Source organism: Entelurus aequoreus, linkage group LG11 (assembly GCF_033978785.1).
Source record: "Entelurus aequoreus isolate RoL-2023_Sb linkage group LG11, RoL_Eaeq_v1.1, whole genome shotgun sequence".
NCBI lineage: Eukaryota > Metazoa > Chordata > Actinopteri > Syngnathiformes > Syngnathidae > Entelurus > Entelurus aequoreus.
This window is the reverse complement of record NC_084741.1, coordinates 45,782,544-45,808,946: the sequence shown is the minus strand read 5'-3', so window position 1 is coordinate 45,808,946 and position 26,403 is coordinate 45,782,544. Positions and strand designations below refer to the sequence as shown.

Here is a 26,403-nt window from a genome sequence, read left to right as displayed (position 1 = left end):
CATGTACTACTAGTGGGTATGTTGCGAGTGATCTACAATTGATAACAAGTGCAAAAATGGTGCAGACCGCCAGATTGATAAGGTTTTTGCAATAATATATTTCCTATATAATAAAACAAACACAATTTTTAAAGATTAGTCAGAGACGCCAAAACAAATCGTTCAAATTTGTATTAATCAGCCCCTTAAGTCATCCAGCAGCTAATAAATAATATATTGATATTGCTGAATAGACGATATGTTTAATGTTTTTTCTCCTGACTGTTCAAATATATTGACACATACACAGACGGACTATTTTTTTTTTCACAATCGTCTGTCTTTGCAGCCCGATACCCTACTTTCTCACAGCCAATTGTAAGTAACTGGCCAGTTTGCACGCACATTTCAAACGTGCTAATTACTGATGGAAAATACCGCCCAGAGAACAGTTTTCATCTTTATATGTCACACTGTGGGTGCTAAATTATAATATTTGTATCTCCTCTTCTCAGTATTGAGGGCATTCTGATAATCAGCATATATTCTGCATCTTCATAAAGACAGCCACGCTAAATGGATTGCACTTTCTATTTTGCGCATTTAAGATTTTTGCTCAATCGAATTTAGTAGATCAGCGTTGCAAACATGTGCTTCAAGTTTGTAAGTGTTTTAGTACACGCAAACCTTTAGTTGATCAGGCCCACAGTCAATTAAACTCATAAGCTAACTGAGTGTGACAGGGTCTCTGCAGGTTTCAACAAGTTAAAATAAGACTTAAGACTTTTTTTAAGACCATCAGGAATACAATTTAAGACCCATTTCACATTGATACGTGAGTGGCATTATTTATGATCTAGAATCAACTGTTATGATCCATTGCCCGGATCATAGTTTATTTACGTTTTGATTCCCTTGTTGTTTAAGTTTTGTTTCAGCACCCTGGCTTTGTGTCTTCTTGGTTGTTATAGTTATTCATTGTGTTCACCTGCCTCTGATTAGTGTTCGGGACGCTCACCTGTTCCTGGGCACTAACCAGAGAGCTATTTAGTCCTGCCTTTTCGCCTCACTCATTTTGGTGCTTTTGTTTGCTCTCGTGCAACTGTTACGTTTAATCCTTGTGTTTCTTGCGTTAAATTCCGCCTCCGTTTTTCCTGTGTAGCTATCCCGTTAGCTTCCAGTGCAAAATGCACGCTTGTTTTGTTTGTTTTCTTGTGTTTGTTTGTTCTGGCCTGATTTAAGAGAATAAATCATACTCTTTCCTGCACGCCGTTTCCTGTCGTTCCGTCTGCACCCTGGAAGAACAATCCAGGGTGATGTCAACATAGCCACACAACCTGGTTAGCTCCCTGTGATCACCGCGCCGCAATAAATAGTTTGTCTGCCTTAGAGTTTATAATAACAATATCACTAGTATACATAATAATCATGTATGTATAATAATAATATAATTAATAGTCACCAAATGTAAATGGAATATTGTTGGCAGTTTTTGGGTGGCTATTCAGAGGGCTTACAGAGGACCTCCCATAGACTCCATTGTAAGCACACTTTTGCTCGCATTTTTTTACGAGTTAAAAAGCATTAAAAAAAAAAATACATCTGAATTATTGTCTTATGTAATGATTGTGAATGACTTGCAAAATTCCAAAAACAAAAGTACAGTTCCCCTTTTTTAACCAGTGGTTAGGCCTGGGCCAATAAGTCAATTAATTGAACGATAAGTGAAAATGAACTCCGCTATTGATATATTGCCATGTTTTTGTGTTTGTTTTCTTTGTCTCTTAAATTTCAAACAGGGCGTTCCTTCAATAGCAGAATCAAATGCAGGCACCCTTTGAGGAAAAATTAGGAAAACAGACGGGAAAAAAAAAAGGAACGTTTCTACACAAGCACTAAGTGCTGCAACGGCAGCCCACAAATAATATTTAGATAATCAAGACTATATTACCTGCAATTGGGTGCATTTCTACATTATATACTGTATGTGTGAATGTCCAAGCATTCACACATATGAGATTCTACACAAAAAAATCATCTATTTATGATTAATCCGCCGCAAGAGTTTAAAGTGCTCCACAGCTCACAGTTTTCATCCGATCGTAACCGTTTGAGTATCAAAACGTTCGGCTTGACCTGGAATGGTGAGTTCCCCTCAAAATAAAATATGCCAGATTACCCAGAATTTACGGTTTTCTGGAACATTTTGCCCATTGAAAATGAACGGGCCAATTTTCAAACATGCACAACGCCCACATTTCTCACCCAATTCGAACCGTTCTATCATCCACACACTCGACTCAACAAGTTGGAAAAAAGCCAGGAATTCCCACAATTCCCGGGTTTCCAAAGTCCTATTTTCACCTCTTTTTTTTTAGTTTTTACAGTCTACATTTTTCAACCGTTTTTCACCATTACGCCTTCAAAACATTTCTCTTAGTTGGGACAAAAAACGCTTTTTCAAATTCACAGTTTTCCCGAGATTCCAGGAATTCCGAAATACCTATTCTCAATTCAAACTGTTACTACGTCAACATTTGTCAACCAATTCGAAAAATTCCAACACCAACCCATTCATATTATCTAGGACAGGGGTCACCAACGCGGTGCCCGCGGGCACCAGGTAGCCCGTAAGGACCAGATGAGTAGCCCGCTGGCCTGTTCTAAAAATAGCTCAAATAGCAGCACTTACCAGTGAGCTGCCTCTATTTTTTAAATTTTATTTATTTACTAGCAAGCTGGTCTCGCTTTGCCCGACATTTTTAATTCTAAGAGAGACAAAACTCAAATAGAATTTGAAAATCCAAGAAAATATTTGAAAGACTTGGTCTTCACTTGTTTAAATAAATTCATAAATTGTTTTACTTTGCTTCTTATAACTTTCATAAAGACAATTTTAGAGAAAAAATACAACCTTAAAAATGATTTTAGGATTTTTAAACAAATATACCTTTTTACCTTTTAAATTCCTTCCTCTTCTTTCCTGACAATTTAAATCAATGTTCAAGTAAAACATTTTTTTTTATTGTAAAGAATAATAAATACTTTTTAATTTAATTCTTCATTTTAGCTTCTGTTTTTTCGACAAAGAATATTTGTGAAATATTTCTTCAAACTTATTATGATTAAAATTCAAAAAAACTATTCTGGAAAATCTAGAAAATCTGTAGAATCAAATTTAAATCTTATTTCAAAGTCTTTTGAATTTCTTTTAAAATGTTTGTTCTGGAAAATCTAGAAGAAATAATGATTTGTCTTTGTTAGAAATATAGCTTGGTCCAATTTGTTATACATTCTAACAAAATGCAGATTGGATTGTAACGTATTTAAAACATGTCATCAAAATTCTAAAATTAATCTTAATCAGGAAAAATTACTAATGATGTTCCATAAATTCTTTTTTTAATTTTTTCCAAAATATTCAAATTAGCTAGTTTTTCTCTTCTTTTTTTCGGTTGAATTTTGAATTTTACAGAGTCAAAATTGAAGATAAACTATGTTTCAAAATTTAATAGTCATTTTTTTCGTGTTTTCTCCTCTTTTAAATCGATTAATTAAGTGTAAATATCATTAATTATTAATAATAACATAGAGTTAAAGGTAAATTGAGCAAATTGGTTATTTCTGGCAATTTATTTAAGTGTGTATCAAACTGGTAGCCCTTTGCATTAATCAGTACCCAAGAAGTAGCTCTTGGTTTCAAAAATGTTGGTGACCCCTGATCTAGGACAATTGAACTAGTATCAATATTTTCAAAAATTCCTGTTTTTCCAGAAATTCTCCAAATTTCCAGGACATTCCTATTGAAATTAATGGATATATTCATAGTTCTACAATGTCCTAAATTCTTAAAATGTTGCACTATTTTGCGACCTTAAACCACCATTTCAACTCTTAAGATAAATCGAACACAAAAGATGTTTTCCCTTCCCATGTAAAATTCTATAACTCAGAAAACGTTTCCCATTTGGAAACTGTATCCTATAGCCACGCCCCCTCATGTAATATACGTGCGGTGTGGTGACCTCTGTTTACCCTTGTCATGTCAAAAAGATACCTTCTCGCTGGCTACTGATAAATACTCAAGAAAAGGGGCATCAAACTCATTTTAGCTTAGGGGCCACATGGAGGAAAATGTATCCCCAAGTGGGCCGGACTGGTAAAATCGTGGTATGTTAACTTGAAAAACAAAAACAACTTCAGATTGTTTTCTTTGTTTAAAAATAGACCAAGCACATTCTGAAAATGTTTATTTATTCTATTTTTTAACGCTTACATGTTGGGGTTATTAGTTTTCTATCTTCATTTGTCGTTATTTATACTTCCTGAATAAATGATCTGATACTGTTCATCAGTCAAATAGGTGGAACTGAGCCCAGCATAGTTGTAAAATGTTTCCATTGGTGTTAATTTTTAATCTATCAGAAGGTGAAATGAATAATAATATAAATATCAAATTAGAGGATTATTTTAATGTAACTTAGTAATTTTCTTCAACTGATGTACTAACAACATGTGGTTATTTTGTACATAATCAGGCACCACACAATTAATTTAAATTCGGTTCTTGGGGGTAACGATTCGATTCAGAATCGATTCTCGATTCAATGTGATTCTCTATTCAAAATGTATACTTTTTTAATAACATTGAAGGCCAGTTCTATGATCAACTATATTCCTCCATAAAATAGATAAACAGCTCTGGTTAATTTCTATATCACCTATAAAAATGTTTTTCCAAACATTCAATAAAGTCTAATTCAAAGAAGGCAACAAGAGAAGTATTCAACACTTCTCTTTTCTCATGTAAGTATGTACAGCAAATACGGGCATCTACATCAACAATATGATTTGCCTGAATGGCTGGACAGGACAGATTGAAGAAAAAAAAATGGATTTTTGATTTGTCTTTAATCAATTAATAATTGTTACAAATAAGAATTGTGATTAATCTGAAAATACTTTTTTTTTTTACACCTCTATTTCATATTACATACACATTATTTCAGCAATGTGTATGTGCGCCCAGAAAATGTGTCGTCAGTGTACGAAATGTACATATTATCAAAGGTTTTTTTGGTTCTTTTTTTGGGGTTGCCGGAGGGTAGTTACCGATAAAAGTCCAACCTGGCAGCACAGGAAGCCGACTTTAGTTCCGTTTCGTAGTTATGTTATAGCGTCCGCATAAATCGAAACATTTAAAAGCAAGACTGAAGTTTGTGCATGTTTTAAATATAAGTAACGTTATAAGATTTTTGAGACCTTTCAAAATCGTAATCAAGTCCTTTTATGAAATGTTGGGTACATTTTAGACATTTTAAGGTCTTAAATTCAAACAGTTGAATTTAAGACTTTTTAAGACCCCACGGGTACCTTGGTGGGAGTTACTTCAATGAAGTATTCTTAAATAGGTCTGTTGTTATTACCATAACGTTACATCTTGCAGTGTAGCTTGTTATATTGATCAGTTTTGCAATTGAAATGCATTAAATTACTTCCTAAACTCTTCTCATCTCCATTGAGTACATGTGTGCCTTATAAGCTAGATGGAAAAAGCAAAACTACCGACATTAATTACTCCCTTTTGCCTTTCTAGTCTTGTGTTGTTTATTTCGGATTTGAAATTCCACATTCATGTTTCCAAACAAGTGTGTAATTACAGTGTTTATCAGAGCGAAAAGTTGCATTCTTTGACTGGTGTTTAAGTGTAATTACAGTCAGGTCTTTGATGTTTATATAGAAGCTGAATATTGTGTATTCATTTTGCACTTCACCAAACCTGCCTTCCCTTATTGATTGCTTTAAATGAACAAGCCAATCATTTACTGCTCTGGTGTTGTAGAATGTTGCTTTTATACTAGATGTACCCACAATGATGCACTATTGACTACAGATTTATCTGGAGGTCTTTGCAGGACGTTTTTTCTCTGTATTCTCCAATGTTGAACGCTCTTCTGTTAGCCCACAGTACTTCGGTGAGCATTTTACAGTATTTGTATGATAGCAATCCACACCAAAAAAAAGTAAGAAAACTGCTCAGTAACATTTTAAGTCGCATCATTCAGAGATTAAAAAAAAAAAATAGTACAATTATTGCAAACATGGGCTGACTTCTCTGCTGAATAAGCATGTACAGTATCACAATAAAATAAAGTGAATAAAGTAAACTATATAAAATGAATTTAAAAAAGTCCATCCATCCATTGTATACCGCTTGTCCCATTCGAACAAACAAAATGATAATAGATGTTCAATACTAAATATTTATATGTATAGTTCAATCAATCAATCAATCAATGTTTATTTATATAGTCCTAAATCACAAGTGTCTCAAAGGGCTGTACAAGCCACAACGACATCCTCGGTACAGAGCCCACATACAGTCAAGGAAAACTCACCCCAGTGGGACGTCAATGTGAATGACTATGAGAAACCTTGGAGAGGACCGCATATGTGGGTAACCCCCCCCCCCCCCCCCCCCCTCTAGGGGAGACCGAAAGCAATGGATGTCGAGTGGGTCTGACATAATATTGTGAAAGTCCAACACATCAGCGAAAGTCCAGTCCATAGTGGGGCCAGCAGGAACCATGCCAAGCGGTGGTCAGCAGCGTAGAGATGTCCCCATCTGATGGACAGGCTAGCGGTCCACCCCGGGTTGGGAGCAGAGTAGAAAAGAAAAGAAAAGAAATGGCAGATCAACTGGTCTAAAAAGGGAGTCTATTTAAAGGCTAGAGTATACAAATGAGTTTTAAGATGAGACTTAAATGCTTCTACTGAGGTAGCATCTCTAACTTTTACCGGGAGGGCATTCCATAGTATTGGAGCCCGAATAGAAAACGCTCTGTAGCCCGCAGACTTTTTTTGGGCTCTGGGAATCACTAATAAGCCGGAGTTCTTTGAACGCAGATTTCTTGCCGGGACATATGGTACAATACAATCTGCAAGATAGGCAGGAGCTTGACCGTGTAGTATTTTATACGTAAGTAGTAAAACCTTAAAGTCGCATCTTAGGTGCACAGGAAGCCAGTGCAGGTGAGCCAGTATAGGCGTAATATGATCAAACTTTCTTGTTTTTGTCAAAAGTCTAGCAGCCGCATTTTGTACCAACTGTAATCTTTTAATGCTAGACATAGGGAGGCCTGAAAATAAAACGTTACAGTAATCGAGACGAGATGTAACAAACGCATGGATAATGATCTCAGCATCGCTTGTGGACAAAATGGGACGAATTTTAGCGATATTACGGAGATGAAAGAAGGCCATTTTAGTAACACTCTTAATGTGCGACTCAAACGAGAGAGTTGGGTCGAAGATAATACCCAGATTCTTTACCGAGTCACCTTGTTTAATTGTTTGGTTGTCAAATGTTAAGGTGGTATTATTAAATAGATGTCGGTGTTGAGCAGGACCGATAATCAGCATTTCCGTTTTCTTAGCGTTGAGTTGCAAAAAGTTAGCGGACATCCATTGTTTAATTTCATTAAGACACCCCTCCAGTTGACTACAATCCGGCGTGTTAGTCCGCTTTAGGGGCATGTAGAGTTGGGTGTCATCAGCATAACAGTGAAAGCTAACACCGTATTTGCGTATGATGTCACCTAGCGGCAGCATGTAAATACTAAAGAGTGCAGGGCCAAGAACCGAACCCTAGGGAACTCCGCACGTTACCTTAACATAGTCCGAGGTCACATTGTTATGGGAGACACACTGCATCCTGTCAGTAAGATAAGAGTTAAACCAAGACAAGGCTAAGTCTGTCATCCCAATACGCGTTTTGATACGCTCTAATAAAATATTATGATCAACAGTATCGAAAGCGGCGCTAAGATCAAGAAGCAGCAACATAGATGACGCATCAGAATCCATCGTTAGCAATAGATCATTAGTCATTTTTGCGAGGGCTGTCTCCGTAGAGTGATTTGCCCTGAAACCGGACTGAAAAGGTTCACAGAGATTGTTAGACGCTAAGTGTTCATTTAGCTGCTGTGCTACAATTTTTTCGAGGATTTTCGAGATAAACGGAAGGTGGGACAGTTAATAAATCATTAGTAGATAATTAAAAACAATGTACAAAAATTGGCATTTTGTGTGCAGCAGAAACATTAATACTACTGCAGAGACTAATGATAATATGATGAGAGTTGTCTTGACTGTTCCAACATGTCTTTCCTTTCATGATTTTTTTTAATAGATAATAGCATATATTATTTATTTGTTGTTATTTATATTTTCTGAGTAAATTATGTGATAATGTTCATCAGTCAACTCATTGGTGTGAATTTTCAATCTATCAAATAAAAAAAAAATATCAAAATCAAATTACAATATGTTATTTATGTAGTTTGATCATTTTCCTCGACTGATGTACTAACGTCATGTGGCTATTTTTTTAAATATGTAGCATCATCTACAAAGATACAAAGAATTGCTATTGCGACATCCAGTGAACACATTTAGAACTGCTGTTTTTTAAATTAAAACATTTCAGGTTAATTCTTATACTTAGCAAATTCATCCCGCGGGCCGGATATAACCTGATCATCGGCCTAATCCGGCCCTCGGGCCGTACGTTTGACACCCCTGCTTTAGACATAAGGAACTGTTAAGTGCAATCTAAAGAGGTGATTTTTGTTTATAGATGAGAAACGATGAGAGATTCTCTTCACATGTCTACATATCTGTGTAAACAAAGGAAATGAGAATGTGGACGGGGCAATGCAGGGACACATTGGATGGGCCAAAATGAGGAAGATTGCCTCAAATGTCGAGGACATCGGACAATAATTTATGAGAATTGGTAGAATTTGTTGCGATGACGTGGTGACTTGTCCAGGGTGTACCCCGCCTTCCGCCCGATTGTAGCTGAGATAGGCTCCAGCGCCCCCACGACCCCAAAGGGAATAAGCGGTAGAAAATGGATGGATGGATGGAGGTGGCGACTTGTCCAGGGTGTACCCCGCCTACCGCCCAAATGCAGCTGATATAGGCTCCAGCGACCCCCCGCGACTCCAAAAGGGACAAGCGGTAGGAAATGGATGGATGGATGGTAGAATTTGCATGATCAAGACGTAACAAATTCACATAAAAGACTCTGACTAAAGGACATGATTCGGGCAATGACACAAATTATGATTTTACATTTTTCAAGCCAGTATGAATTTAGAGGTTATATTTCAATGCAGAACTATTACATATTGTCTGTTTAATGCAGGGGTCCCTAAACCTTTTGACTCGGGGGCCGCATTGGGTTAAAAAAAATTGGCCGGGGCGGGCTGTATATATATATATATATATATATATAATTTTTAGACTTAGACTTAGACTTCCTTTTATTGTCATTCAAATTTGAACTTTACAGTACAGATAAGAACACAATTTTGTCGCATTAGCTCGTTGTAGTGCAGGATAAAAGAGCAATAAGGTGCAGATATAAATAAATAGATTACTGTACAGATAAATATATTGCAGTTTTTCATATGCATCCACGTTTATGGATGTATGTTATATTGTCTTTATATACCAGCGAGTTAATCCGTTTTTGAGGAGGGAATTGAGGGGATTATTATGATGCGTTCAAGAGTCTTATGGCCTGAGGGAAGAAGCGGTTACAGAACCTGGAGGTTCTGCTACAGAGGCTGCAAAACTTCTTTCTAGAGTCTAGCAGTGAATACAGTCCTTGGTGGGGGTGGGAGGAGTCTCTGCAGATTTTCTGAGCCCTGGTCAGGCAGCGGCTTTTTGCGATTTCCTGGATAGGAGGAAGAGGAGTCCTGAAGATCTTTTTCACCGTCCTCCCCACTCTCTGCAGAGACTAGTCCTGGGATCTTTCTGCGTGGAGTTTGCATGTTCTCCTCGTGACTGCGTGGGTTCCCTCCGGGTATTCCGGCTTCCTCCCACCTCCAAAGACATGCACCTGGGGATAGGTTGATTGGCAACACTAAATTTGGCCTTAGTGTGTGAATGTGAGTGTGAATGTTGTCTGTCTACCTGAGTTGGCTCTGTGATGAGGTGGCGACTTGTCCAGGGTGTAACCCGCCTTCCGCCCGATTGTAGTTGAGATAGGCTCCAGCACCTCCCGCGACCCCGAAGGGAATAAGCGGTAGAAAATGGATGGATGGATGGATATATATATATATATATATATATATATATATATATATATATATATATATATATATTGCGAGCACGATGATGTCACGTTATCGATGGGAAAATTCATTTTTAGACAATATGATTTGCCTGAGCGGCTAGGAGACACAGGGAGTAACAAGCAGTAAAAAAAATAATAGAAAGGACAGATTTTAAAAAATTATAGTTTAATGAAAAAACTTTTTTTTTTTTTAAACAAGGTACTTCCCGCGGGCCGTAGTTTCGGGACCCCTGGTTTCATGTAAGAAAATATATGTTGTTTTTTTTAAAGATATGTGAATTACCTCTTTAAAAAAGCAAGCGTAACATTATAATTTAATATTCTTGACTCATTCCGCATTGGTGAATATAATGATGGCAGTGTTCATATGACATTTACTGTTTTCATCCGCCTCCGACTTTTGGCTTTCCTGTCGTGATCCTTCCCCTGGGAGCTTTTAAAATGTCTACTGGCTCTCTTTGGAACAATTTCATTGTCTGGGCATGTTGTTTACTTTCATGCAATGAAGTCGGGGTGTGTTTTTCTTTGTGACCACCAGGCGTCCCTCTTGGGCTGTGTTTATCTAAGCCTGAGAGCTGTGTAAATAATAGAGGACAAAACATCCATGTTTCATTCAACTTGAGAAGAGATAATTGTCACAATTTAGGGGAACTTTCAGCTATTATGTTTTAATATCATGAACAGCAGTCAGATTAGATAACTAAGGGTATGAGACTTAAAAACAACAGTTGGGCTGTTTGCTGATTGTTTAGTCCGTGGAATGATCAATGAAATAGATGAAAGTTAGTTTTGTGTAAATGATGGTTTTCAATCACATTTATCTGAAGTCACTTGTTTGTTGTGCTTAGAAACCAAAATGCAAATGAGGTTTAACCCCTGACCCCCTCTCTTATTTTGTCTCTTCCTCCTTTCTCAGATAACTTGGATTCAAAGACGGATGATGCTGATAGTCAATCTCCAGAAAACCAGACAACTGAAGAGGTACAGTAGTGATCATAAAAGACTGTTGGAAGGATATTTTTGCAATATTGTCATATAGTGATGAGTATCTTTCACATTTGAACCGATACTGTACCAATTGTTGGTACTTCTGTGTGTGTGTTCATTTGTTAAAAAAAAGGAAATTCTTATTTTTTATTATTTAAAGTCCCATTTACTGGAAGAACTTTCAGTTTTGTTTGATTTTGGCGGGGCTAGTAGACCAAAGCGGTAGTGTTTTGCCTGAAGGAAGACCACATTTCCCATGAGGACAAGCGCATAGTGTTGTAAATCGTCAGAAACTACTGTCACGTACATACAAACTGACATAATGATACCACAACAATGATCTTTCTACTGTAAGAACCTACATCTTTTACTCAAACGTTATATTTGCTGTTTGCAGTCATTGCCTTGTTATTGCTTTATACCAGGGGTGTCAAACTCGTTTTCAATGAGGGGCACATCGCAGTTATGGTTGCCCTCTGAGGGCAGCTTTTAACAATGAGTAATATATGAACATACATGTATAGAAAATACATTAACGTTTTTTTTTTTTTTACATAAGCTGCAAAAGATATAATACAATTTTACTTTTAAAAACTGGCAGCTCACTCACCAAAATTTTACAGTAAAAGCAGTGGGTCTTTTACAGTATATAAAAAAATAATAATAAATGGATTGGAATGGAAAAACAATACCACTGTTTTTAGCGGTAAAATTCATGCTACAGAGTAACCGTAAAATCTTGTTTTAATGTATTTTTTGTTTGTTTTTTATAAATAATAAATGATAAATGGTTTATACTTGTATAGCGCTTTTCTACCTTCAAGGTACTCAAAGCGCTTTGACACTATTTCCACATTCACCCATTCACACACACATTCACACACTGATGGCGGGAGCTGCCATGCAAGGCGCTAACCAGCAGCCATCAGAGGCAAAGGGTGAAGTGTCTTGCCCAAGGACACAACGGACGTGACTAGGAAGGTAGAAGGTGGGGATTGAACCCCAGTAACCAGCAACACTCCGATTGCTGGCACAGCCACTCTACCAACTTCGCCACGCCGTCCCATTTTTTAATGTTCTGCTATCTTACTGTATATGGAAAAAAACAGTACCAAAGTTGATTTTAAGGTAAAAAACTCAGTCAGCAAAATGTAACCATAAAATCTATTGTCAATTTTACAGTCTACAATTTTATTGATAATTTGTTTTGAAACCATAAGTCAATCAGATATATTCAAGTACAGTATTTATCTTTATTTTAGCAAAAACATTTTTTGGAATACATGGTATGATAATATTTAGATTTTGATAATATCGAATTTTAAAAGATATGCACTTGCATGTGGTACATGATTTTTAATGTCAAAAGGGAAATAACGAATATATTTAGTAAGAAAATATTTATTAACGCATATTATTTCCAGGCTTTTGCGGTCCACATAAAATTAAGTGCCGGGCCAAATTTGGCCCCCGGGCCTTGAGTTTGACACATGTGCTTTATACAGTACTTTTGAGTTTGTTGCGTGGCTGGTCGTTTCAGTGTGGAACTGCAAATTATCAAGCTGGTGGCTATTTATTGCTAACACGCACATTTCCGTTAGCATTGTCATTTTGAGTGGAGCATTGAAAGGCACTTACTAGTCCAGCAGGAACAGAGCCAAGGCAGCATCGGTCGAAAATCCCTCCTCGTCTTTGAGGTCATGCGAGTGAGTAAAAGCAGGGGCAATGCTGATCCTTGATTGTTTTTTTACCTGGGTATTCTCAATTTTCTTTTTTTGTCTTCTCAGACAAAACAATTAGGTTTTTTTGTTGTTGTTTTACAGCTTCGGCCATGATAGCCATAATTGCACGTAGGCGTTCGCATCGACTTTCGTCTTTGTAACGAATGGTGAAATGGGGAGTGACATATGCTGTAAAGCAAGTCAGTACATTTGTAGTTTTGTGTGTGGCAGGGTTCCTGCCACCCTCCTCAAAGTTGCTTACTGTTAGTGAAAGCGATACAGACCCCCTCAGGCCACGACAGAGATGTCATTCAACTGGTTGAAAGTCGATGTATCATCCCAAAAGTTATGAAAATATTTTATGAAGGTTGAAAAGTTACTTATTGCTGCTTTAATGTTTGACCGTGAGCTGATAATGATAACTGTGCAGTCCAGTTGTTATATCTTGTTTTTGTACACTTCTGAGTCTCATTTGCAAGTGTTTTACACTAGATTCTGCTTTCAGTTGCAATTTCAAGACGTTATATTACAGTAGTGTATAGACTATGGTGTGTTGCCTAGTCAGAAAGTAGTCTTTGCCATTAGGCTTAATCTAGTCTTTTTTGAGCCCTAACACGTGTTAAACACTAGGTAAACCCTCGGGCCCTGCCTGCTTACAACGGAATGAGCTCGTTCAGGGATAAGTGGTAAATAAACTCCACCTCACTAAAAAAATACATAATATTACACCCTTTTTTCTGTGGCTCTTTTCTTTTCCTATTTAACATAGCAACAATGTTGAACAAACGTTACGGCTAGTATCATTTACTATCACTGTCTTATTTTTTACTTTTCATCTTTAATATCTGACATAAACATTTTCAGAATGCATATGATACTTTTTGACAATGTACACTTTCCCTTTCCTCTTGTACGCCTTTGTTTCTTGTTTTATGTTGTACGTATTTTGTCTTAGGATCCCTCTCACTTATGTTAATGTACACTTCACTGAAATAAAAAATTTAAAAGTATTTAAAAATGTGTTTAAACTGTAAGTCTTGTACTTATTAAAGGCCAGCCATTTGATTGTAACGGGCATCTCAGATGTAGTTTTCATTACCAAATTTGGAGGTGTTGAAATCGACATGTGAACAAACAATGAAAAAACGTTATAAGGCACTTAAAAAATCCCTAAAAACAAAAAATGCAATTGATCATTTGGCATATACTGGCCTCAGAAATCCAGTTATTAATCAACTACAAAGAAGCGCAACTAATTATCTTACTAAAACATTGAAGAGGTAAAGGGAAGTAGCTCTAATCTTTGGCAACATATAAATGTCTTAACTAATCCAAGTAAGACAAACACCAAAACATTCACTCTTTAAAAGTACAAGAAGGCATAGTTATTGAAAATGAGTCTATGGCTAATGCCTTGAACAGTTTTTTTTAATTGATTCAGTGCATGAACTATCAAATACATATATGATAAGGTCAATGGTATTAAATCTAGTCTTCGCTCTAATGACATGGGAGTGCCACAAAGCTCCGTACTAGGGCCATTGTTGTTTGCCATGTATATAAATGACCTTCCAAACTGTTGCCAGGGTGTCAACTGTGAGCTTTATGCATACGACACAGTTATTCATGTGCCTGCAAATAATTCCACTCGAGCTGTGCAGCAGTTGACAGAATCTCTAGTTAACATTTCAATCTCAATTAACACTGAATGCTAAGAAAACAATCACAATTTGTTTCTCAATTATAGCACAACCTTCAAACAATTTATTTTAAGGTATGTATAAATGATGAAATTATCCAAGAAGTTAAAAAGACAAAGTACTTAGGAATAATTCTTGAGAATAATCCAAAAATTCCAAAGCCAGATAAAAAGTGTGTGTAAAAAGGTCAAGTCAAATTTGAACTGCTTTCGTTTCATTTGAAGGGAACTGTCTTGTCAAGCTGCTCTGTTGTATTTACACGCAGTTATATTCTCTCATTTCTCCTATTGTCTAACCTCATGTTCGCAAACTTCACCTACAGCCCTGAAGCTAGTCATTTCCCTGTACAACCAGGCAATCAAGGTATTTGACAGAAAACCTGTGAGGTGGCATCATTGTGATGTCATTAAGAAACACAAGCTTTTTACATTTGAAAAAAGGGTGTACATTTTAGCAAACTGAAGATGTTTTTTAAATGTCTAACTAATCACGTGCCACCGCTGGTCTCATGTCTGGCTGTCCAACGTCAAGGCTCTCGCAGACCTAACGCCAGATCCTCAGTCAGTGGGGACTGTGTGGTTCCTAAATTCAGAATTTTTTTTGGACAATCCACCTTTGCCTCTAACAAAGCCAAACTGTGGAACATTCTTTCCACTGAATTAACACTGCAAACCGATCTCAACCTCTTCACCAGGTGTCTGAAACTGTGGCAGAAATCAGATCAAAGTTGTACACATTATTCTTGTTGTACACATTATGTATTGTAAATTTGATTCATTGTATATTTTGTAACATTTTACATTTTAACATTCTATATCCTATGAGCATCCTATGGACAGGTGTTGAAAATTAGCATGTTCTTGCTATAACACTTAAAGGCAGTGCATCTGGTTTGTCCAATGTAACTGTTATGTCCATATCAAATATATATAAAATTCATATTAGTAAAATCTTTATTGCTAATCAGTAGCATGTCCATGGACAGTTGATTTTGAAAAGTGGAGCCTTATTGCACGTTAGAGTGTTTTCTATCAGGCATACTGTCATGTCTGGGATCATATTTTCTTTAAGTTATGTTCTGCTTGGTTTTTGGACTCTTTTTAGTTCCTGCTTGTTTCCATGGTAACCCATTAGTTTCACCTGTTCCACGTTTGGACTCATTGTGCACACTTGTTTGTTTTGTCACCATAGCAACCCATTAGTATTCACCTGTCCTCACGACTCACGCACCTGTCTTTAATAATGTAGTCACTATTTAAGCCCGTAGTTGCCAGGCAATTAGCCTGGCGACATCACACTCTCGATATACCCCTGACACTCTTGATACCATCGTTCATGCTGCTCTTTGCTTCTGCAAGTAAGTTGTGTTTATTTATGCCACAGTTAGTGTCTTTTGTTTTGCCATGTTCATAGTTATGCGTAGTCCAAGTTTTTGTTCCCTGCGTTAAGTTTTGTGCCTCCACTGTGAGCGCCTTTTGTTTGTTCCTTTTTTGAGTGTTAAAATTACAAATGTATTTATCTTCACGCCATGGCCGGTCCAAATCCTTTGCACCATGGGAAAACAAACCACGCCAAAGTCCACGCCCTGACACATACTTCCTTTTTTGACACGGAAAATTGCAACATTACCTAGAGGCAGTCCGACCGATTCCATTCTGAGTGCTGCTGAGTGCTTGTTTGCCCGTCAAGTGTTTGAGCCGGCTTAGTCTGCAACATCACATGCGACAAAGGTTTTAAAATATGGCACCGTTTGATTTTAAGTGAATCGATACCTGGTAGCACCGAGAGAATTCGGTTGGTGCCCTTAAAAGTAATACAGTTAATACCCATCCCTAATTGTTAATATAGGCATCTGTGCCAATTGTTTTTGCAGTAATCAGCTGATGTGTGTAGCCTTTCTTCCAAAGTTTTAGAATGGGTGTAAATATTTTCTCATATTAGTATTATTACAGTATAACTGCTTGAACTTTTATTTTTATTCAATGATCTAGTGTATCTTGGAAGAATTGTGTTCCATTAGAGATTCTATGAGATTATGTAATGCAAGTATCCAGCAGTAAATAACCAATATGCTCCCATAAAATATTAACAAGTCTTTGTGGTAATGTGTTGCAGGAACATACATCAGATGATACAAAATCCTCAGAGGACAATGGTGAAAAGCCTGAAGAGAAGGAGGAGGACTTTGTCGAAAATACCACTGACAAGAACACTTCAGTTAGCAAAGAGGAGCAAGCAGATAAGGAGATGAATCTTCAAAGAAAAGGAGACACAGAGGAAGAAAATGAATCTGCAAAGAGCAACAATGAGCGAGAAGTGTCAGAGGAGCAGGCAGAAAAGGTAAAAGAAGTGAAGAAGGATGGTGACACTAAGAGTAAAGAGGCTTTGGATGAGGGTAGGGATGTCTTAGATGAGTGTAAGGAGGTTTCAGAAGGGAAAAACAAGGTTTTGGATGAGAATGCGGAGGCCCCAGTTGAGATAATTGATGTGTCAGATGATAATAAGGAGGTCTCAGGTGATAGTAAGGAGACGGGTGCACACGAGAGTGAGGAAAATAATGCAGATATCAGTGAGGAGGTAGCAGATGAAAGTAAGATTTCAGGTGAGAGTAAGCAAGACATTGCTGATGAGAGTAAACAGGAGTGTGCAGATGAGAAAAAGGAGGAGGCTGCAAAAAAAAAAAAGGAAGATCTTGCGGATGACTGCAATGAGGAAGACACTTTAGAGAAAAAAGATGAAACTAATAATGAGAGTAAGGGGATGATAAATAAGGATGAGGCTGAATATGAGAGTAAAGAAGAAGTCACTTATGAGAGTAAGAATGAGGCACCCGATGAGAGTAAGGATGAGGCTAAAGATGAGAGTAAAGAGGAGGTCACTTATGAGAGTAAAAATGAGGCTGAAGATGAGCGGAAAGAGGGAGTCACTTATAATGGTAAGGATGAGGTACCAGTTGAGAGTAAGGATGTAGCTGAAGATGAAAGTAAAGAGGAAGTCACTTATGAGAGTAAGGATGAGGCTGAAGATGAGAGTAAAGTCACTTATGAGAGTAAGGATGAGGCTGAAGATGAGAGTAAAGTCACTTATGAGAGTAAGGATGAGGCTGAAGATAAGAGTAAAGTCACTTATGAGAGTAAGGATGAGGCTGAAGATGAGAGTAAAGTCACTTATGAGAGTAAGGATGAGGCTGAAGATGAGAGTAAAGAGGAAGTCACTTATAAGGGTAAAGATGAGGTACCAGATGAGAGTAAGGATGAGGCTGTAGATGAGAGTAAAGAGGAAGTCACTTATAAGGGTAAGGATGAGGTACCAGATGAGAGTAAGGATGAGGCTGAAGATGATAATAAGTCAGTTGTATCTGCTGAGGCCCTAAATAATGAGTGTGACACAAATATTAACAGCAACACCAAAGACAATCAAAAGGAGAAAGAGACCGAAGATCATGTCAGAAAAGATGGTGATGAGGATGAGAAAGAGAGCATACACCACAATGAAAATTGAAAGAGTCAATAGCAGAAGAATCAATAACTACGAGGCCTACATGGAATACCAAAATACTGGAAATAGAAGTGCAACTAAAAAGTGAAGATTATGATCAGATATACAGAGTGGAATAATAATTTAATCAAAACAAAACAGTAAGGTTGGAAAGTAGGAAATAATGACAAAATAAGCCCTTATTATCTTAACAATAATATTAGTTTTTACTGTAAAATTAAACACATATATATAGATAGAAAGGAAGTCAATACTTCGCGACAACCTTGGTTTACGTTCAGATTGTTTTCATTTTGGATGTTTGATGTTAGGAAAAAACTCAGTGTGATACCATGAAAAATATATTCTTGATAACCATCAGCAATATCTTCCTATATCTTCCTATAATTTGTTATTGCAAATGTGCATTCATTGCAGTGAGTACTTTCCTACTGATATTTCATTTGGTGATATACTCCAATTTTAAAATACTGTATGTTAACCAATAATTAGTGACAGGTTGTGAGGACTTTTTTCAAACTTGTAATTATTGAGTTATATTCAATGTAAAACTAGTTAATACATTAAAATGTTCCCATCTATTTGTTTATTTTTATTTAGAACTGAAAACCATTTGTGGGCTTACCTTCATTTGTGTACAAAGTCCATGAGGCTGTGCTCTCTTACTTTGTTGTAAAAGTCCTTACTGATGAACGTGCTAAACAATTAAAATACAGCACAATATGCATATAACACAGTTCAATTGACAAATATCAATGTTTATTTCATGTTGTCATTTCCGTGAGCCTCACCTGCCTCTTCTGACTACAGTCACTGATGTTTACCTATAAATCGGCACGGTAGTGTCAAAAGAGGAACTGCACTTTTGGGAATTTTGCCTATCGTTCACAATCATTACGAAAGACATGACAACAGATGGATTTTTTTTTAAGGAATTCTAACTTGTAAATAAAAGTTAAAAGTTCAAATTATCCTCCATTTTGCCCATAAACTCCAATAAATAACCATTCAAAAACCGCCAACAATACTCCATTTACATTTCATGATTTGAATTATTAAGTATTAGTGATATTGTTATTTTAAGCGCTAACGCAGACAAACTATTTATAGCGGCGCCGTGATCACTATCGTGTGTGCCTATGTTTACATCATCGAGTGGTCTGCTGCTTTCTTTCTTTCTTGCTCCCTGGAAGTTTATTGTAGATCATAAATAATGCAAGTCTCAGTAGGTACTCCGACAAGTTGGTACACTTTGACAGCCATTTAAGACCCGAAACTGTCAAGAACAACACAAAAAGACACCCTTTTTCTTTGTGAGGATTATGAGTCAATCTTCAACTAAATGGGAAAATATATGAACATCCGAGCAGTTGTCATCCTAATGACTGCAGACATTGCACAGTAAGTGATGTTTTATTATGTTTGTTGGCTCTCATGAAGTCTGCAATGAGTAATAATCAGTGATGAAGGGGAAAAAAAGCATACGTTGTGAATTTAATGCTCTACCTGATCAAAATAATGTAAATATTACATGTTATTATAATGTGCTCATTACTATAAATGATAATAAATAAACCTTAAGAGAGGTGTTTGGATTTTTAAGGGCTTTATAGGCGGAATTGCGCTGCTCCCATAGGCTCCATTGTGAGCACATTTTTTATTACATGTATTTAATATTTAGAATGCATAAAAACATTAATTAAAATAGCATCAATCGTCATGTATTTCATGATTGTGAACACTAGGCAAAAATCCAAAAAAGTGCAGTTCCCCTTTTAGTAAATTAAGCTATAATCTGGTTATGCGTGCTATTTCAGGGAACTTAAGACACTAATGACATGAACTGTAAGCATAAACATTTTGATTTACATTACAAAATAGGATAGGATATGATAATGTAATTTAATGTCTTCTTTGTAAAACTGTTGAACCACTGTTTACATAAATGTGTTGATGGTGACATTAAATTATCTTTTGGTTCGGTTAATTGACTGATTGCTTGATTTACCACTGCAGTTGTTCTATCACCGTTGTTTAAATTAGTAAAAATAAACCTTTATTTTATGCCTCACTTTTAGTATCTTACAATTGTTGGTGATCCAAACTAACTACAAGTTTGATGACTTGTGTGAATGGTTAGGACAAAAGAAAATCAAGGTTAATAGTATTCTTTTTTGTATCATTATAAGTTAATTAGTTATATGTGGATTGATGTTTATTTAATTTAAATGTTAGTTGTTAATAGGCAGCATTACACAAAACTTACCAAATCAATTTTCCTATAGTGTAGCTATATGGGCCATGCAACAATTGGACTTCTGCATCAGTGTAGTAGACTATCTGAACAATGGTTCCTGTTGGTAAATTGTAGAGGTTTTAGCTAATAACATTAATACAACATACAAATACACAGAAACTTATGCTGAGCTGGAAACTTGGAGCTTCAGCTGAAGAACAGAACGGCCGACTTTGACTGTTTTTGGCTGGCTTTGGATGAAAGCTGCGATGTACGTAACATCGCCCAGCTGCTCGTCTTCTCACGTGGGATAACTGCATACTTTCAAATCACGGAGGAGCTGGCAGCCATGCAGTCAATTAAAGAGACAACCACAGGTAATGACTTGTTCACATAGGTAAACGCGTGTTTGGACATGTTAGGACTGAAATGGGACAAGCTGGCACGTGTGACAACAGATGGTTGTCCAAATCTGAGGGGGAAAAATGTTGGACTTTTAAAGAGGATGCAGGATAAAGTGACAGTAATTAACATTTTTGCATTGTATTATACATCAGGAAGTGTTGTGTAAGACAGTGTTAAAAATAAAACCATCAAAAGCAATCTGCTTTTATATAAAGTTAAGTTATGTTAAATGAAATGATTATTATTATTATTATTTATCTTACGTTATATCAAAAATAATTTGAGCAACATTTAATTGAAATATTGTCGGTGTGGCCCTCCAGCAGTGCTCAGGTTGCTCATGGGGCCCCTGGTAAAAATTAATTGCCCACCCCTGCATGGTCTAGAGGTAGACGTGAACTGGGACTGCACGCCTCGGACCCAGTCAGAATCTGTCTTTCGTCATGCTCATCTGTGTGAGAGGGCATTTCTTTCAAATTAACAAACAATAGCGCTAACATGATAGGAGGCGTTAGTTAGTACCTGCTGTAGACAGATGACGTGCTAGCGTTACTGCTGCTGGGATAATATAGGAGAAAACTTGACTTTAATTTATAAATATTGCCTGCTGTGTGTTCAAATTATTCAGCATATTGGTCGCATGTTTTCCTCTTAAAGAACTAGCAGCCTTAAATGTATTACAAGTAGCGCTATTGCTATCTTTTCTTGTAAAATGTAGCCATTTTTTGATCTGACGTCACTACGCGACGTCATCCTCACCATGAAGTATCAGTAAAAGAACTGTTTGAATGAATGCCAAGCAATTCCAATGAATTGATACACTGGAAACCGGTTTTCGATTCTCATCACTAACTGTGGAACCTATTCCAGTGGACTATATAAAAGGAAGACTATACCCTGGATGGGTCCCTAGTTAATCACAGGGCACATACTCTACTGTATAGAGAAAGACATGTGCTTTCTGCTGGAAGAGACTCCTGCTTTCCTGTGACCCTGAACAGGATAGATGTCACTTCCGGTTTGGAGTTTGCGCGCGTCTGGCTGTTTTCGAAGTGGGGCTGTCGAGTTTGGCAATTGCCTTGTGCAAAGCTAGTACAACTTTTTCTACTTTTTTGTACTTTTTGTGCTTTTTTGCCTTCGCTGTGTCACTGTGCCGTGACACTTTGTAGCTTGTGTCGATCGGTGCTGAGAGCTGGCACACCGGAGCCGGCTAGCATTACCGGCCTGAGATACGGAGGGGGATTTTTCCTTCTGTTGCTGGATGCGTCGGCAGATAGACCGTGATGCCTGCACCGAGGAAAAGCCCCACATCGGAGGAGTTCGAGGAGATGAGGCTCACACTCCTTTCCCTGTGCGGTGATGTGACTGCGTTGAGGGAGCACCAGGACCAGCTTTTGGGCCTGCTGGAGGAGGTGAAACAACTACGCCTCCAGAACGTGGAAAAAGACCGGCACATTGTGGACCTAGAGCAGCGAGTGGACGAGCTGGAGCACTACTCCCGCATGAATGATGTGGTCATCACCGGGATCAAGATCAAGCCACGCAACTACGCGCGTGCGGTGGCCGCGGACAGCGGGGAGCCCAGCGTGCAGGAGGCACAGTCGGTGGAGCAGCAGGTGGGCTCCTATCTCCAAAGCAGGGGGATAGAGATGGACCTGGAGCACATCGAGGCGTGTCACCCACTGCCCATGAGGAACCAGAGACCACCCGCTGTCATCATGAGATTCGCCAGCAGAAAGAAGAAGATCGCACTATTAAGGCAAGGACGCAAACTCAAAGGAACAGATGTTTTCATCAATGAACACTTGACCAAGAAAAATGCTGACATCGCGAGGGTCGCACGACAACTTAAAAGGCAAAGCAAGATTCAACAAACCTGGGTAACGAACTGTAAGATCTTCATCAAACTAAATGGGATGCCGGAGGAAGCAAAAATCTTGGTGATAAGGAAAATAGAAGATCTTGATAAGTATTGACATTGATGCAGTACTTGGTATCAATGTAGCTTGTGACTTTTACATAATCTCAATGCTACCCACACCAAGAACACAGACCACACCAAGTATTAATATGGACATGTTACAGAAGATCCTCCAACATCAACAAAAAGAACTGGACATGTGTGAGTATCAAGAGCACACCACAACAGAGACTGATATGGACATAGACCCTGATAATAATTTTTTCTCTGCGATTGTTAAAAACTGTAATTATTTTACCCGCGAACAATATGAAAACAGTGTAAAATCAGAAGATAGTCTATGTATAATACATTTCAATAGTTGAAGCATGTACACTAACTTTGAGGCTATCAAGGATTACTTGAAATAATTTAGTCATCCATTTACCATTGTTGCAATCACTGAAACCTGGTTCAACAATGATAAAGGTATTGATTTTAGTCTGAATGACTATGAATTAACATACATAAACAGAATAAATAAAATAGGAGGAGGGGTCGCATTGTACATTCATAAATCTGTTACATTTAAAGTTTTAACAAACATGACCATAGCAGTCGATGGATTATTTGAATGTTTAACAGTGGAAATCCTAAATGACAAAAAGACAAATATCTTCATGAGCTGTGTATACCGGGCACCTGGTTCAAGCATAGAAACTTTCAATGAGTGGATGGGTAAACTATTTTCCTCTGTGAACCAAAAAACCATATTTATCAGTGGTGATTTTAACATTGATTTGTTAAACTCAACCAAGCAAAAACATGTTGATGACTTCATTGACACAATGTACAGCCTGTCTCTATATCCAACCATAACCAAACCAAGCAGAATAACAACACATAGTGCCACAATCATTGACAACATTTTTACAAACATTATGGGAAATCAAGTCACCAGTGGCCTATTTAAATGTGACATCACTGACCATTTACCTGTTTTTTACTTTATATGACTGTCATCTCAAGAAAACCAAAGACACTATGGCAAAAATCTCTAAACGAATAACAACGAAGGAAACAATCTGTGCCCTAAACAATAGTTTAGCAGTTCAGGATTGGACTTCAGTATACAGAGAACCTAATGTGGACAGTGCTTACTGTAATTTTTTAGACATCTTTACTTCTCTGCATAATAAACATTGCCCCGTAAAAGAATATTTTATAAAAGGAAAAAATAAAAATAGCCCTTGGATCACAAAAGGGATAATTAATGCCTGTAAAAAGAAAAACAATCTCTACAAACTTTTCATCAAAATAAAAACAAAAGAAGTCGAACAACGATACAAGAAGTATAAAAATAAATTAACTGATATTATAAGAACAAGAACACGGTTATATTATCAAAAAAAACTATATGAAAACAAAAATAATATAAAAGGAACTTGGGATGTTTTGAATAGTCTAATAAAACAAGGATATTCCAAGTTGACATATCCTGATTACTTTATTGATGAAAACGGTGAAGATTATAATATGAGTAAAGTAGTAAACAAGTTCAATAGTTTTTTTGTAAATGTTGGTCCTAAATTGGCTGTTGATATCCCAGACAATGGAGTTACAAAATCAACTATTGAACAGAATTCTTCGTCATTCTTCCTCTCAGCTACAAATGAGCAGGAAGTGACAAACATTGTGCGGAAGTGTAAAAGTAAGTGCTCCACTGACTGCCATGATATCAACATGATATTGGTTCAAAAGGTTATCCTGAATATTGTAAAACCATCAACTTATATATGTAATTTATCATTCCAGACTGGCTGCTTTCCAAGTCAAATGAAAATCGCTAAAGTAACTCCGCTCTTCAAAAGCGACAGCAAACACGCTTTCACCAATTACAGACCAATCTCTCTTTTGCCTCAGTTCTCAAAAATCTTAGAGAAACTATTTAACTCTCGACTTGAATCTTTTCTTGAGAAGCATCATATAATCAATGACGGTCAGTATGGCTTTAGGTCCAAAAGAACAACTTCAATGGCAATAACTGAAGCTGTTGAGGAAATTACTAATGCACTGGAGCATAAAAGATATGCAGTTGGTATTTTTATTGACCTAGAGAAAGCCTTTGATACCATTAATCATTCAATTCTACTAGATAAAATGGGAAGATATGGAATTAGGGGGCTGGCTGGTGACTGGTTAAAAAGTTATTTAACAGGAAGGGTACAGTTTGTTAAAATGGGTCAATTTTTATCTGATACTCTTGGCATTGCTTGTGGTGTCCCCCAAGGGTCCGTGTTGGGGCCAAAACTGTTTAATGTATATATTAATGATATGTTTAATACATCCAAAATACTGAAATTCATACTTTTTGCAGACGACACACATTTATTCTACAGTAGTGATGACTATAATGAGCTCATAAATACAGTAAACACAGAACTAAACATAGTAAAAAAATGGATGGACACAAATAAATTATCTTTGAATATAAATAAAACTAAGATAGTAATGTTTGGAAATCGCAACATAACGTCTGAACAGAAAATAAGTATAGATGGTACCCAAATTGAAATCGTAAATGAGAATACATTTTTGGGAGTAATAATTGATAGTAAACTATCATGGAAACCTCATGTCAGACACATTAAAACAAACATCTCCAAAAGCCTCTCAATTATAAACAAAGCAAAACTATACCTCAATGAAAATGCACTTTGTACTCTATACTGCACCTTGGTACTGCCATACCTTACATACTGTGTTGAAGTATGGGGGAATACTTACCAAAACACAATTCATCCTCTGATCATATTACAGAAAAGAGCAGTGCGGATCATTCACAACGTTGGTTATTTAGAACATACTCATAATCTGTTTATGCAATCAAAGTTGCTCAAATTTGATGACTTTGTTAAATATAATACATTAATAATCTTATATAAAGCTTTTAACAAATTATTGCCACCTAATCTACAACGTTTTTTTATAAGACGAGTGCAAGCTCATAACTTGAGAGGCTTTGGATATTTCTTATTGCCGAGAGCTCAAACCACTCGTAAACGTTTTTGTGTGTCTGTATGCGGAGTAAAACTATGGAACAAACTGGACTTACAACACAAGCAATGCCAAACTATTAATCAATTTAAACTATTATACAAACATCGGGTCTGGTTCAAATATAGAGATGAGGGTCTTTAATTTGACCTGCTGCTGTACTCTGTCTCAAAGTGTTAACATGTGCTCAATGTTTCCTTACCATTATTGCTATGTTGTCTATTACCATTATTGCTATGATGTCTATTACCATTGTTGGTATATTCATTATTCCTACATTGTTGATACAAATGATTGTTACAGTGTAATAATTATTGTTACCTGTGGTAATGCCACTATGATACAACATCTGTATTATAATCCTTAAACAAAGTGAGAGTGAAACTCATGTGAATAATCACTGAATGGAGAACTGGGGGTGGGATTAAATAAGTTATCTTCTTCCCACTCCCTTTCAGGCAAAACTGGACAATAATGCACTATATTAATTTATATTATTATGTTTTGTCAACTTGTACATCTTTGTCATTGCCTGAAATAAATAAATAAATGAAAAAAAAAAGAAAAATGAAATGATATAAAATATAGGAATATGAACATAGGGATAGTTTCCTTTTCATTTTAACTAGGAAAACAATAATATTTGGGACTATCAGCTACCAGCTGTTGGATTCTACATCCCTTAAAAAATTAAATTATGGAATCACCAGTCTTGGCGGATGTTCATTTGGTTGCAAAAAAGTAGATACCATTCATGAAGCAAAACTATAGCC

At 36.8% G+C, this 26,403-nt stretch overlaps 1 protein-coding gene across 1 annotated transcript in view; it reads left to right on the top strand.

The window, feature by feature from the left end:
- Positions 1-18,035, top strand: part of LOC133659654 (doublecortin domain-containing protein 2-like) — a 59,160-nt gene extending 41,125 nt beyond the window's left edge. The window contains exons 8-9 of the mRNA XM_062062238.1: positions 11,043-11,107; positions 16,650-18,035. Of these exons, the coding sequence (XP_061918222.1) occupies positions 11,043-11,107; positions 16,650-18,035 (1,451 nt within the window). The remainder of the gene's footprint in view (positions 1-11,042; positions 11,108-16,649) is intronic.
- Positions 18,036-26,403: the final 8,368 nt, after the last annotated feature.